This window comes from Bufo bufo, chromosome 2 (assembly GCF_905171765.1).
Source record: "Bufo bufo chromosome 2, aBufBuf1.1, whole genome shotgun sequence".
In the NCBI taxonomy this organism is placed as follows: Eukaryota; Metazoa; Chordata; class Amphibia; order Anura; family Bufonidae; genus Bufo; species Bufo bufo.
Genome location: NC_053390.1, coordinates 293,323,893 through 293,340,026, shown reverse-complemented (window position 1 = coordinate 293,340,026; position 16,134 = coordinate 293,323,893). Strand labels below are relative to the sequence as shown.

Sequence of the window (16,134 nt, the reverse complement as noted above, 5' to 3'; positions counted from 1 at the left end):
TCATAAATCAATCCATAATCAGACATCAGACTAGCAGTAAATAACATAAATTTGGATACTAATAACTGATAGACAGAGGCATTTAATTGCTAAATCGCCATAACCAATATCAAGTAAACACAAACCTCCGTATAGAAATAGTAAGATGTCTTCATTCAATATGACAGAAATATAACAAATAAACAATGAAAAATAGCAGCAAATGGAAACCGCCCCAAAGAGAGGACAAAAAGGGATCGCAGAGTCAGCAGACCACACCAGCAGCAGCAAAAAAACTAAAGAAAGAAATAACAGAGCATACGCCTACCGCTACCAGCACATTAAGTATTTCAAGGTAAAAAAAAACTTGAAATATAAATGCTGCAAAAGCAGAAGCAAGCATAAACAACAGAAAATTGTGGCACGTCGACCCAACACGGAGCATGTTTCCTGGACTGAACACGCTTGTCTGAAACTGATCTCATAGTTTCCTCAACCTACACATAGCATTCTTAATTACCGAATTCCTCAAACTATAAATTACTGGGTTAAGCATAGGGATGAAGACAGCATAAAGCAGAGACATAAATTTTGCCCCTCCATATGATTCAATGGATTTTGTCTTCAGATAGGTTATAGTAGCTGTTCCGTAGAATAAAGTCACAGATGTAAGGTGAGACCCACATGTAGAAAACACTTTTTTCCTCCCAATAGAGGAAGGAATTTTTAATATACTGTTAATAATACACACATAGGAGACAAAAATTAACAGAAATGGAAAAGGTATAACCAGAGAGCCATATACCAAAATAGCAATCTCATTAGCAAAGGTGTCAGCACAGGCCAACTTTACCACCGGCAGTATGTCACAAAAGTAATGGTCAATGATATTTGAAGAACAAAAAGGCAAATTAAAAACATAAGAAATCTGAATCAAAGATAAAAAGATCCCAGATAGCCAAGACCCCAAAGAAAGTTCTGAACACTTAGATTTAGTCATTATGGTCATGTAGTGAAGTGGATGACAAATAGCCACAAATCGATCATACGCCATGAATGCAAGAAGGAAGCACTCTGTTGTGCCAAGGAAACAGAAGAAGTAAAGCTGAACTGCACATCCTATGAATGAGATGCCTTTATCCACATGTAAAAAGTCTCTAAGCATTCGAGGCACTGTCACCGAAATATAGAAGATTTCAGTAATGGACAAATTGCGGAGAAAAAGATACATTGGGGAATGGAGCTGTGATTCTCTGGTCACAGTCAGAATTATTATTATGTTCCCCATTAAGGTAAAAAAATAAATTATTAGAAAGATTGCAAAAAGGAAAGGTTGGCGGTTTGCAGAAAATCCCAAGAGAATAAATTCACTCAACTGTGTCTCATTTCTTTTGGTCATTACTGACACTCTTTTATAAAGATGCAAGAATGTAAGGTTTAATAATTGCCCAGTATTATTACTAAACTAGTTCTTTTCTTAGAAGTAAGTCTTAACCAACCTCTGAGCTGTACAGAGCCAAAACAGACACCCTTAAGGTACAGTACTTCTGTATGTCTGCAATATATTGCTGTACTGAGGTGCCATTCGTTTTTATGGTTCCGCCACACTGATAAGAAGTTGCCCAAATATGTTGAGGTCACTGCTTAGCGTCAAGACAGCAGTCTAAGGTGGCAATGTTCTTGCTCCTGTTGAATACAAGTACTTGTTGAAAATATACAGATGTAGCAGTCCTAAACTTGAGCGAAAGGATAACAAAAGCCAGAAAAGTCAAAAAAGCAACTGAAATAAATAAAAAAAAAAGTCAGCCAAAAGTTCCTTGCCATTTTTTACCTAACACATTAAGAATCAAGCATTTCTTCTTTTAAGCATTAGATTACACATGAATTTTCTGGTTTCTGCATCAGCACATTCTTAAAGCCGTAACTTTTTTATTTTTCCATTGATGTATCTTATGACTTTGAGTTTTTTTCAGTGGAATTTTTGTGGTACATATACTGTAACTTGTTAATTTTTTTTTTAATTAATTTTAAATCTGTTTTTCACTGTCTGAAAACTAGCATTTTACTTTTATTCTATGGGTCAGTATGATAAAAAAGATAACTATTGATATTATGTTTTACTACTTATGCATATCTTGTCGTACAATCGCAAAATCGACTTTGCTTGTAAATCTAGACCAATGATCTTATCAACTTGATTTTCAGCAACATTTCCCAATTGTAGGCCTTCTCAGTATCGATGATGAGCAGGGAAAGGTGGCCACTACTCCAATCCGCATCCCTCAACCAAATTTATTTAAGACCTTCAGCACCTTCCTAAGATTAGTAACATTGGATTGGTTCTGAGTAAATCCTATTGTAATGACCGGCGTCACGCAAAGGGAGGGAAATGGGAAGGCCCTGTCCAAGGGAGAGGGAAAGGTGGTGACCCCTGACTCACCTTGCGGCTGGCACCTGACTGCCCTGACGTCCCTAGACGGGTTCCTCACCCGTACGCCGATCACGTGCCTAAACCCTGGCTTTCCCTAAGATGAGCCCTATGTAGTGAACGGGACGGTGGGATCACTAGTCCGCACCACTGACACTAAGAGGAAAACACCAAGGAGAGGACAGACAATACAGACAAACATATAATCCCAGGTGGGCGACAACAGCAGACCACGAAGGCCCAACAGGGATCCGGAGGGTAACGTTCTGGAACAACGACCAGGGAACACAGCTACACAGCTCCAGTGGGTCAGTATAGAAGTCCAGGCAGGAAGCTCTATATCTGGCAACCAGAGAAGTGGGAGAGGGGAATATAAGGAGGTTGGGAGTGCTGGACAAGAAACAGCTGAGGAGAAGGAGCTACGGATCCCTGAGTGAGCCAAAAAGGGTTGCAAGGCAAACCCAGAAAGCTACCATAAAGAAACAGCACAATCTTTCTACATAGAGCGCGCAGCCACCCGCTGCGACTTCCTGACCCCGGGTATAACGGAGTCAGGCGTGGCTCTTGACACCCTCGTGACACCTATATGGTAAATCAGAGAGGCAAAATCTCAAACAACTTATTTGCCATTTGTTTTTATATAAATAGGTTAACCAGGGAAACCATCCGACCTAGGAGCCTTGCCTGCACGCTGAGAAGATACGTTTTGAACCACCATGCAGTTATTAGAGCATTATGAGATGCCAGCTGCTCTTGGGTAACTTTGGATAAAATAGCTCATTCAAAAAGCATCAAATAAGCTATTAATTTTCATAAGGTCCTTTCTCAAAAGAGCCATCTAACTTTCTAATCTAGTGAATATCAGTAACAGGTCGCTTGCCCTTCACCAAATAGGCCAACAACCTACTCAATTTATTTCTGAATCTGGGATAATCTAACTCCATTTGCAAACACAAAAAAAAAACTCTCTCTGATAAACCCATACTGTGTACTCCCTAGATCCACTTTTCCTTTATTTGTGGAGACTGAGACAAGAAAAAGTTTGTATACTGCAAACAGACCTCTTGGCTATCCTTTTCATACTGTTTCCTGTTGCTTTTTTGAAAGATTGGACATGTATCATTATTGCCCCCTCAGGGCCACATTAGCTGTTTCCCAAAGCAATAAAGTTTCTTAAGTATATTCTTTAGGAGTATGAACATACTTCATTCCCCAACCTTTCAGCAGATTTACTAAGTTCTCATTCCTTGTCAGAAAATATGGTAATCTCCAGATGTAATTGTTTCCTTTAGGGTATACTTATAACACATTAAGAAATATGGAAGCATAAAGTGACAACCACATTCTCAATCTGTATCTTCATCATCTTTGGGATTAATAGCTGGGATAAGAAAAAAAATATTGTTTCTTGACTATGAGTCATCTCGGTGCACATAATGCACATATTCCCTTACACTGAAGTTATTTTTAATCTCAGCTATCAGCCAATCCAGTGGTCTCCCCAATTCCCAAGTGTCTTTTGATCAGATCTATGTGTCCAAGTATTTCCAGACAATTTTTTTTAGCATAGATATACCCAATTAAATGGCCTCCAAACAATTGATGAAAATTAGAATCTGCCAAAATTGTCACACTTATGGAATCATAAAACATCTGATGCTCTGCATATACATTCTAAGGGCTAATATCACTGAAAGATGTAGTGGAGCAATCTGCCTTTGCTATCTTTATCAATGGACATAATTTTATGGGAAAAGCTTTTGTGCAGTAACAGCAACAGTCCCACTCTTCTATCCACTGCTGGAGAAATATACATTACTCCATCCTACTGCCACCATCTTGCTTGTTAGATCTTTCACAAAATCCGGTGCGCCGTGATGTATGACAAGATGATGTCATCACGGGCCACGCAAGATGGCAGTGACTGTCCCTTTGTGAGCAAATTGATTAGATAAGTTTTTTTTTATTTTTTTAAATTTATTTGCCACTCTGTTTACTGCTCAGCTATGAACGTGGCATCTGAGAGGTACAAAGACAGGGAGCGGTGCAATCACTATACCCTGTCATTGCAACCGCTACTTACAAAGAAATGCGCTTCATGACAAAATAATTCGTCACAAGGTGAATTTTTGGGTAAAATTTGGTGAAGCAGCCAAATCAAATTTTCCAATACTTTGCTCATCTGTACTGAATATCTTTTGGGAAACTAACAAAGCATAGCTCGCTCCTATGCAACCTATTCTCCAGATCTTTAATGTGCTTATGAAATTTTGCCATAGCAATTATAAGGTATTTAGTGAAAGAATAGTTGTCAGCTCAATAAACTTTTGACCATTTTGCACCAATTCTTTTGCATAGTAAAAATATGGGGGATTCAATCAGCACAACCCTATGCAGGTGCATTCCCTGGACTTTGTGTGGCTGTCATGGCCCATAAACAGGTAGGAACTAGTGTTAGGGACCACTCCATAGAGGCGACCTTGACGTGGTGAGTGGCTTATTACGCTTTGGCCAAAATGTACACCAATGCTTCATCCAGCATAGAGGCAGGACAGAATGCTGGTTGCAGAGTGCTATTGCATTTGTGTCTTTTTCTTTGTATATGTATTTCGCCATAGCGATGTGCACCTGCATAGGGTTGTGCTGATTGAATCCCCCATATTTTTTCTTTGTAGTATATATTGGAGGCGTGACGATCTCCATGCAGTCATGCACACCTGACCAGTCAATCTGTCCTGGAGGCTGGTTTTAAAGTCAGTATAAAACAGAGTCTGCTTATATGGCACCTACCAGTAGCCATTTGGCTCCAGGAGAAGTATATAGTGAGCTCAGCATGCATGTTGGTACTTGCATCCCTGGATCCGATGAAAGCTGTAATGGCACCGGACGGGGTTAAAAGCAGAGTGTGCTTGGCGTTCATGATGCACCTGCATTCCCTGGACTTTGTGTGGCTGTCATGGCCCATAAACAGGTAGGAACTAGTGTTAGGTACCACTCCATAGAGGCGACCTTGACGTGGTGAGTGGCTTATTACGCTTTGGCCAAAATGTACACCAATGCCTTATCCACCATAGAGGCAGGGCAGAGTGCTGGTTGCAGAGTGCTATTGCATTTGTGTCTTTTTCTTTTGTATAGTAATTAGATTAGAGATGAGCGAATTTCTTGGAATTCATGTGCAATTCACAGAATTTTTCAAAAAAATCAATTCAGGTCTTAATCGATTCTACATAAATCAGAGAGTGAGAGAGACCAACATGTAACACTCCTGTAGAAATGCTCCAATAAGAAAAGGAAACCAATGCTCTTCTGTAAAATAAAAGTGCTAATCAGGCATCCTTCCAAAAAGAAAAAAAAACAACTTATGGGGTCATTTATGAATAGAGATACGCCAAGGAGGTGTGGTGTGGGGGGGGAGTTTACAAGTGGGCCAGCCAATCTCATTTATCATTTTCTGCGCCTGTTTTAGGCATAGAAAATGATCTAAATCTATGCCAGCAAAGGAGTTGGAGTAGATTTAGGCAGGCGGTGGATGCACCTAAGTTATGTAAAGGCCAGCACCTCGACATAACTTAGGCACATCAAGCACCAGGGCAGGGTTATTAAGACCAGCGTTAGTCTTAATAAATTACACCATTAGTGTTTCACACCAGCAGATAGTTCTACTTCACACAATAACCTTTTATCAGAGATGAGAAAATCAGCTTAGCTAGTACTTTTTGTCATTATGGAGAGCAACTAGTATGTGTGAGGAGTATTGGGAGTATAATAGGTTTGAAAATGTTCCTCATGCACATCTTTAGGTTTCTGGGAAAGAAATTCAAATAAACTTTACTTCCAAAAAGAAAAGAAAGTTAAACCTCTCTGATGCTATCCCAAGTAAGATATACTCATTTTCATTTATATATATTCCTCAATAGAGATGAGTGAACCACTCGAGAGTCGGTTCAGTTCAGGTTCACAGAATAAAAAAAAAAATTAGGCTTAGACCCAAATTGATTCGGAACAAACCAAAGTCTGTCCAATTGCCTTGAAAATTGTATATGCAGGGAGTGCAGAATTATTAGGCAAGTTGTATTTTTGAGGATTAATTTTATTATTGAACAACAACCATGTTCTCAATGAACCCAAAAAACTCATTAATATCAAAGCTGAATATTTTTGGAAGTAGTTTTTAGTTTGTTTTTAGTTTTAGCTATTTTAGGGGGATATTTGTGTGTGCAGGTGACTATTACTGTGCATAATTATTAGGCAACTTAACAAAAAACTAATATATACCCATTTCAATTATTTATTTTTACCAGTGAAACCAATATAACATCTCGACATTCACAAATATACATTTCTGACATTCAAAAACAAAACAAAAACAAATCAGTGACCAATATAGCCACCTTTCTTTGCAAGGACACTCAAAAGCCTGCCATCCATGGATTCTGTCAGTGTTTTGATCTGTTCACCATCAACATTGCATGCAGCAGCAACCACAGCCTCCCAGACACTGTTCAGAGAGGTGTACTGTTTTCCCTCCTTGTAAATCTCACATTTGATGATGGACCACAGGTTCTCAATGGGGTTCAGATCAGGTGAACAAGGAGGCTATGTCATTAGATTTTCTTCTTTTATACCCTTTCTTGCCAGCCACGCTGTGGAGTACTTGGACGTGTGTGATGGAGCATTGTCCTGCATGAAAATCATGTTTTTCTTGAAGGATGCAGACTTCTTCCTGTACCACTGCTTGAAGAAGGTGTCTTCCAGAAACTAGCAGTAGGACTGGGAGTTGAGCTTGACTCCATCCTCAACCCGAAAAGGCCCCACAAGCTCATCTTTGATGATACCAGCCCAAACCAGTACTCCACCTCCACCTTGCTGGCGTCTGAGTCGGACTGGAGCTCTCTGCCCTTTACCAATCCAGCCACGGGCCCATCCATCTGGCCCATCAAGACTCACTCTCATTTCATCAGTCCATAAAACCTTCGAAAAATCAGTCTTGAGATATTTCTTGGCCCAGTCTTGACGTTTCTGCTTGTGTGTCTTGTTCAGTGGTGGTCGTCTTTCAGCCTTTCTTACCTTGGCCATGTCTCTAAGTATTGCACACCTTGTGCTTTTGGGCACTCCAGTGATGTTGCAGCTCTTAAATTTAGTCAAACAGGTGGCAAGTGGCATCTTGGCAGCTGCACGCTTGACTTTTCTCAGTTCATGGGCAGTTATTTTGCGCCTTGGTTTTTCCACACGCTTCTTGCGACCCTGTTGACTATTTTGAATGAAACGCTTGATTGTTCGATGATCACGCATCAGAAGCTTTGCAATTTTAAGAGTGCTGCATCCCTCTGCAAGATATCTCACTATTTTTGACTTTTCTGAGCCTGTCAAGTCCTTCTTTTGACCCATTTTGCCAAAGGAAAGGAAGTTGCCTTATAATTATGCACACCTAATATAGGGTGTTGATGTCATTAGACCACACCCCTTCTCATTACAGAGATGCACATCACCTAATATGCTTAATTGGAAGTAGGCTTTCGAGTCTATACAGCTTGGAGTAAGACAACATGCATAAAGAGGATGATGTGGTCAAACTACTCATTTGCCTAATAATTCTGCACGCAGTGTAAGACCTTCTAGTCTCCTACGAATTTTTATAAAAACTTGCTAACTCTTTTATTTATTTTTTATGAATTCCCCCCCCCCCCCCAAGCTCTGTAACGTAATGACAGCAATAGTAAGTGATGTCAGAGTGACACTGACATACATAGCTGAGGGTAAACACATGTTTAAAAACACATGTGTTATGCTTTTTTATATTCCAAAAATTATAAAAATTGTCCCGTATTGGGAGAAGATGATGTTTAAAACATTTTTCATGCAACGCAAACAAGTTTTGATTGTCAGAAGAAAAATTGGCACGTTGTGAACAAGCCTAGAAAAATTCTCCCTCTGAGGCTATTTTCACACTAGCGTTTTTTGCGGATCCGTCATGGATCTGCAAAAACGCTTCTGTTACAATAATACAACCGCATGCATCCGTCATGAACGGATCCGGTTGTATTATGTCTTCTATAGCCATGATGGATCTGTCTTGAATAGAGATGAGCAAATTTCTCCAAAATTCGATTCGGCCGGTTCGCCGAATTTTGCTTTGATCTAAATTAATTTGCGAGGAATCGCATTAAAAACTGATATTTCCTGGCTGCATAAAGCCTTTATATGGGTGTAGAACACAGTGCCTTGCAGTAACAAGCATAGGGAGTGTGCTGGGGTAGTAATTAACGTAATTACGCTTCCAGATCATTGATAGTGTCCACCAACCGTGACGTGGCGGTGACAGGCACAAACTTCTGCTTAAAAGAGAGGCTTATTGGATTCATCGTCTCCAGACACTGGAACCCAGAGGACTAAACCGGGAGTATGCATTAAATAGCTTTTTATAAAAACTTTTTTGATGATGATAATGATCATATATATATGATTTTTTTACAGTGGACGTGAAATGAATTAATGAATACATATCGATAAGATGATTCTCACTATGCCACGGACTTTTGTTATTCAAGAAACTCTCCCACTCCTTTACCCCTCCCCTTTTGCTTCTCCTTTTGTTTACTTTTTGTTTACTTGGTTGCCATGACTACCTCACACAAGGTCTGAGGTTTGGCGGGTTATTTAAATGGGTGCTGTTTCACTGTTTGTTCCCAGTTTGACAAAGTCAGATTGTATGCCAAAACGGTCACTGGAATGTGACAATAAATCACAGCAAGATTATCTAAACAAGCGACTGCTGGTCTCTTTTCTCCTTATAGAGTGGAGAGGGTGTCAGCAGTAAGTTTGTGTTGACGTCACTTATTATTTTGCCCTTCCTCTGATCCGTCAGAACAATAACCCACTAAAAAACGAATCCTGTGTGGAGCATCCGCCTTCACTCGGTCAGCATTTGCTCAATAATCCATCAGTATTGCTAAAGCACAAAATAATAATGTAATATTGTAAAATCCGGTGTCTCCATGATAAATCTGCAGTAATAATAAAATAATCCTTCAGTGGGGCGAATAGATGCCCTCCTTTCATTTCCATGATGACTGGGAACCCGTGATGATTTCTCCGGACGAAGAGACCCCTGTGGTTTGGTATGCTACAGTTGGAAATCCTGGCTGATCCATGCCTGATTCATCTTGACATATTTTGGTGGACAGGCAAGTTCTCCTTGGGGTAACTATGGCCCCCTCCGCACTAAACACCCACTCTGATGCCACACTACTGGCCGGGCAGAACAGCTTTTCCAGGGCAACTCTGCCACTTGCGGCCACAAATCCATTTTGGTTACCCAGTAGTCCAGCGGATCTTCAATGTGGGGTGGTGCTGTCCAAGTATTCCACCACTTGCTTGTTCAGGTTATGCTCTACGTCTAGCTGCTGCTGGTGAGTAGTTTCTTCACTATGCGGGTACTCATCAGCGACTGTAGACTCAGGATGCTGCTCATAGAGCTGGTACTGCTCCTGCCACCCCACCCCTCCCCAACAGCCATGGCAGTGGAACATGAGCGCAGAGGGCCCCCCCCCCACCCCAGTCAGACCTGTGAGAGAATGGACGATGAAGCAGATAGGCAGCAGCCAACTGACTACATAGGATGTCTCTGTAGTAGTTCAGTTTGTCCTCCCTCTCGGTGAATGTGTAAATAAGGCCCCTATTCTGGAACAGTAGCAAGGTGGAGAGCCAGAAGTCATCCCTCTGCCGAATGGTGACAATTCGGCTGTCACTACGCAAGCAAATGAGCATGCATCGTGCAATTTTTGCAAGTGACTTGGAAGTACTCCCTGCCTCCATCTCCACTTCATACTGCCACGGTGTGTCCGGGTCCTCTGTCTCGTCTTCCTCAGCGCCCTGAAGCCCCTCTGGCTGCTCCTTCTCCTCCTATCCTGTCAGCTGAGTAGAAAAACCACCCATTTGGCTACATATTGCCTGTGCTCCAATGTCCTCCTCCCCCTCCTCTTCCAGTTCAGCCTCCACAGGCCATGAGATAGAGGTGGCACGTCTCCTGTCCCCTGACCAGCCATTGTTACCTGCATCTGTTCCAGGACATGAAGCAGTGGAATGACATTGTTAATTCCGTAATCCTGGCAGCTTACAATTAATGTGGCCTCCTCAAAGGGCCTGAGCAAACGGCAGGTATCACGCATGATCTGCCACTGGCTGACATCGAAGTTACACAGTGGAGTACTCCTATCCGCTTGCATCATCAAGAAATCGTTGATGGCTTTTCTCTGTTCGTATATATGGAGAGTGGAATTCCAACGGGTGGAAACGTCGCATATAAACCTATGTTGGGGGATGCTGTTCTGCCGCTGCAGTTCAAGGAGGGTGTGTTTTGCGTTGTACAAGTGGCTGAAGTGCATGCAGTTTCCTGGCCATTTTTAGGATGTCTTGCAGATGGGTGGAAGACTTCAGGATCCACTTGACAACTAAATTGAACACGTGTGCCATGCAGGGCGCATGGTTCAGCCTTCCTTGACGCAGTGCCGATACAATGTTCTTCCCGTTTTCGGTCATGGTTCAGATTTTCAGTTGTTGCGGAGAAAGCCAGGATTCGATTTCTTGATGCATCACACGGAGCAGTTCCTCCCCTGTGTAACTCCGTTTGCACAGGCAAACAAGGTGCAGAACAGTGTGACACCGCCGTGCCCTGCACATGTGGTATGCTGTAGGGGCACTGTGACTGTTTCCCTGCAGTGAAGGCTGAGGACATGGTGGAGGATGAGGAGGCAGAGGCGAACATTGTCGCAGGACCAACGGCATGACAACGTGGAGGCGGAAGCGGCGTGACCTGGCCAAGTTGCTGGTGTGGCTGTGCAGGAACCACATTTACCCAGTGGGCCGTAAAGGACATGTATTGTCCCTGACCATAATTACAGCTCCACACGTCGGCACTGCCGTGCACTTTGGCAGACACCGACAGGCTCAAGGACTGGCCCACCTTCTGTTCTACATGTGTGTGCAGGGCTGGTACTGCCTTTTTCGCAAAGAAATGACGGCTTGGGACAGTCTACCTTGGCTCGGCACAAGCCATCAGTTCTCTGAAAAGTGCAGAGTCCACCATTTGGAAAGGAAGGGACTGCAGCACCAGCAACTTGAACAGGAGCACGTTCAGCTTCTGTGCCATTGGATGCGTGCACGCATACTGCTGTCTGTTGGCAATCGCTTCGGTGACGGAATGACTGATGAGGAATAGGAACAGGAGCATCTGGACAAGCAGAAGATTGAGGTGGTGGAGCCTTGACTGGCTGAAACTGAATGTGTGCCACTGGGTGATGTAGCAGTAGCTGCGGCAGGCTGGACCACCACATCAGAGCCACGGTTCTCCCAGGCCACTTTATGGTGATGCTGCATATGTTGATGCAGGGCAGTGGTGCCAACATTTGCACCCTACGCACGCTTCACCTTCTGCCCACATATTCTACACAAAAAAACTGCCACACCGCCGAGTACCTGGTTTTCCCCCCAACACTACTCACTGGCTGACCGCTACCGCCGCTGCCTCCGTGAGCCCCTGCCCCACTCCTTTCCAAGCAGGTAGGCTGCTGCAAAGTGGGTGTTCTACCCCGTGCCCATTTGGCTCCTGACCGCCCACTGCTGCTACCCTGCTGACTCCCAGCCACGCTAGCGACTTGCTGGCTCACGGGCAAGCTGCCACCCTCTTCTCCTGATGATGACAAAGCACCTTCTTCACCCGGCTCCCAAGTGCGATCAGCTTCATCATCACTGATGTCCTCCTCAACGGTCTCTGGGTCAGGAGCCTGACCGCTCGCAACACAAGCTCCCGCGCCACTCTTCTCATCACTTCTTGCCCGCCTAGCAGATGAAGCGGTGGATGTCTCTGCCAGATCTTGGCTGGGAAGTAGCTGCTGACTGTCCTCTAGTAGCTATTCCTCGCTGAAAAGTGGCGCAGAGTCTACAGCATATAATGCTTTTCGCAGTGAGGGAACTGAAAAGGACAGAGACAGGTTGAGGACAGGTGAGGGCACAGGGCCTGCTCCTGGGCCATGCCAACTAAGGGTTGTGTCTGACGAACCCACCGACTGTTGGCTGGGGGTGTCAGATGTCACTTGGGATGATGTGGATGACCAAGTTAATAAATCAATAACCGCTGGGTTGCTGGTCAATACACGACCGCTAGATGACACCGGGAGCTCAGGCCTCTCGCTGCGACTCCTGCTGCCACGCCCCCTTACTCTGCTGTGACCTCTGCTTGCGCCAGAAACATTCAGGCCTCTGCCACTCTCTCTGCATGGCCTGGAACTTCTCTGCCTGACATACTTGTAACAAGCTAAAGTAAACAAATTAAACGGAAATTAAAACACCCCTAAAAGCAATGAATATATTTTTCTTTTTGTATTGAAATAGGCCACTAAATTATTTCTGCGCAAATGCAAGCAAACGTGAACTGAGTATATATTTCTCGTATTGTACTGAAATAGGCCACTAAATTATTTCTGTTCAAATAACACCAAATGTGAACAGCGTCTATTTTCTCGTATTGTACTGAACTGACAATAAATGTTTTTAGAGCAAATAACACCAATTGTGAACAGCGTCTATTTTTCTCGTATTGTACTGAACTGACAATAAATGTTTTTATTGCAAATAACACCAAATGTGAACAATGTGTATTTTTCTCTTTTTCTCTAGAAATATGACAAGAAACGCTTTTAGCGCAAATAACACCAAATGTGAAAGGCGTGTATTTTTCTCTTTTTCTCTAGAAGTATGACAAGAAATGCTTTTAGCACAAATAACACCAAATGTGAAAGGCGTGTATTTTTCTCTTTCTCTAGAAATATGACAAGAAACGCTTAGAGCGCAAATAACACCAAATGTGAACAGCGTCTATTTTTCTCGTATTGTACTGAACTGACAATAAATGTTTGTACCGCAAATAACACCAAATCTGAACAGCGCCTATTTTTCTCGTATTGTACTGAAATGACAATAAATGTTTCTAAAGCAAATAACACCAAATGTGAACAGCGTCTATTTTGCTAGTTTTGTAATGAACTAACAATGAATCATTTTAGAGCAATTAACACCATATGTGAACAGCGTCTATTTTTCTCGTATTGTACTGAAATGACAATAAATGTTTTTAGAGCAATTAACACCATATGTGAACAGCGTCTATTTTTCTTGTATTGTACTGAACTGACAATAAATGCTTTTTGCGCAAATAGCACCAAATGTGAACGGCGTGTATTTTTGTCTTTTTCTCTAAAAATATGACAAGAAACGCTTATAGCGCAAATAACACCAAATGTGAACAGCGTCTATTTTTATTGCATTGTACTGAACTGACAATAAATGTTTTTAGCGCAAAGAACACCAAATGTAAACGGAGTCTATTTTTCTCGTATTGTACTATAATAGGGCACTAAATGTTTTCACTATGTATAGCTGCAAAAGTGAACAGAGTATAGATTTCTCTTTTTCCACAGATATAAGCCACTAAAGGCTTTTCAACATAACACTTGCACCCCTACAACAAATTGCTGGAATGACAGAGCTGTATAATGGCTATTTGGATCCCCAAATAATCTTTCCCTGGACTTGGAAATCGTATTTTTTTCCCCAATAATGTTTTCTGTATGACTCTCCCTAGCCCCTGCAACGTCTGTCCCTGCACTAAGATGCTGTGAAATGATTCCTCCCTATCCTAAGGGTACTTTCACACTTGAGTTGTTTGATTCCGGCAGGCAGTTCCATAGCCTGAACTGCCTGCCTGATCAGGCAAACTGTATGCAAACGCATGCAATTTTTTCTGACTGATCAGGCATTTTTTAGAGTGATCAGGATCCTGATCAGTCAGAAAAATGCCTGATCAGTCAGAAAGATGCATTGCAATACCAGATCCGTTATTCCGGTGTCATCAGGCAAAATGGATCCGGTATTTATTTTTTCACATTTTTAAAGGTCTGCGCATGCGCATACCGGAATACCGGATCCGTCAATGCGGCAATTTGAATTCCGGATCCGGCACGAATACATTCCTATGGGAAAAAAATTGTATTATCTCCATCCTGAAAAGTCAAAAAGACTGAACTGAAGACATCCTGAACAGATTTCTAGCCATTCAGAATGCATTAGGATAAAACTGATCAGTTCTTTTCCGGTATAGAGCTTCTAGGATAGAACTCTGTGCCGGAAAAGAAAAACGCTAGTGTGAAAGTACCCTTATCATGCAGTTATAAAAAAGGCTTTTTTTTCACAATGAGGTTTTCTTTCACTCTCCCTAGCACCTGCATAAACGTCTGTCCCTGAACAAAGTACGATAGTGAATGGCAGAATCTAAGATGGCCGCCATATTTATAGGGCTGTGACATCACCGGGCTGGCTGGCTGCATGCATGACATTCTGGGTCAAACCCATAGTTCCTTGCCCCATGTCCCCACACGTGTATTTGCCATTCTAGCCACCATTGTAGCCGCCATGTTAGGAAAAATGTGATTCGTTACCACGAAGCGCAAGGAAATTCGCATTCGGTCAAAATCGAATTTTTTATGAAGTTCGGAACAAATTCGACTTCATCAGCTTCAATTCGCTCATCTCTAGTCTTGAACCCCATTGAAAGTCAATAGGTGATGGATCCTTTTTCTATTGTGCCAGAGAAAACGGATCCATCCCATTGACTTACATTGTGTGCCAGGACGGATCCAGTTGGCTCCACTTCATCAGGTGGACAGCAAAACGCTGCAGTCAGCGTTTTGGTGTCCTCCTCCAGAACGGAATGTTGACTGAAAGGAGGCAAACTGATGCATTCTGGGTCGATTCTGTTCCATTCAGAATGCATTAGGGCAAAACGAATCCATTTTGGACCGCTTTTGAGAGCCCTGAACGGATCTCACAAACGGAAAGCCAAAACGCTAGTGTGAAAGTAGCCTTAATTGGTTGCAGTGCAGTGTGGATTTGGAAAGGGTAAAGATATAGTGGCATAAGGTAACAATAGTAGCAGCAGCAAAGGTGGCAAAGCATAGAATATATAAGGCAGTAGGTTGGCTGCCTATGGGTAGTAGTACTTGAAGAAAATATACCACTGCACTACCAGAAGTATGATGCAAGCAAAATATAGCTTTATTTTAATTCTTCAATGAAAGTTAGAAACAGTGGAAATGTGACTGTGTTCTGACGTTTCGGTCCTCCTTGGAATTTGGTCACAGAGTCTCTAATGGAAAATAAATATAATACAATGCAATAAGGATACATGATAATCTAGTGTAATAAGATATATGGAATATACTGTTAGGAAAAAAACATGACTGGAGAAACTTAGGAAATCACAGTGTGACATCATTAGAATAAAGATGAGAAAATATTATGTTATATTCCGAACAACTACATTTGTATATTCCATATAATTTATTACACTAGATTATCGTGTATCCTCATTTAATTGTATTCTATTTTAATTTTTTTTTTGGTTTGTGACCAAGGAGGACTGAAACTTTCAGAACCGAATCACATTATCACTGTGTCTTTTATTGAAGACATAAAATAAAGCTATATTGTACTTGCATCATACTTCTGGGAGTGCAGTGGTATACAGTGCTGCCCATAATTATTCAGAGCCCTGGCAAATTTTGACTTAAAGTTACTTTTATTCAACTAGCAAGTAATTTTTTGATGGGAAATGACATAGGTGTCTCCCATAAGATAATAAGACGATGTACAAGAGGCATTATTGTGGGGGAAAA

General features: G+C 42.1%; 1 protein-coding gene across 1 annotated transcript; it reads right to left on the bottom strand.

Moving 5' to 3' along the window:
• Positions 1–460: 460 nt before the first annotated feature.
• Positions 461–1,378, bottom strand: LOC120990795 (olfactory receptor 10A7-like). Its single transcript, XM_040419698.1, has one exon. The coding sequence runs from the start codon at positions 1,376–1,378 to the stop codon at positions 461–463; it is 918 nt and encodes a 305-aa protein (XP_040275632.1).
• Between the last annotated feature and the right edge of the window lie 14,756 nt (positions 1,379–16,134).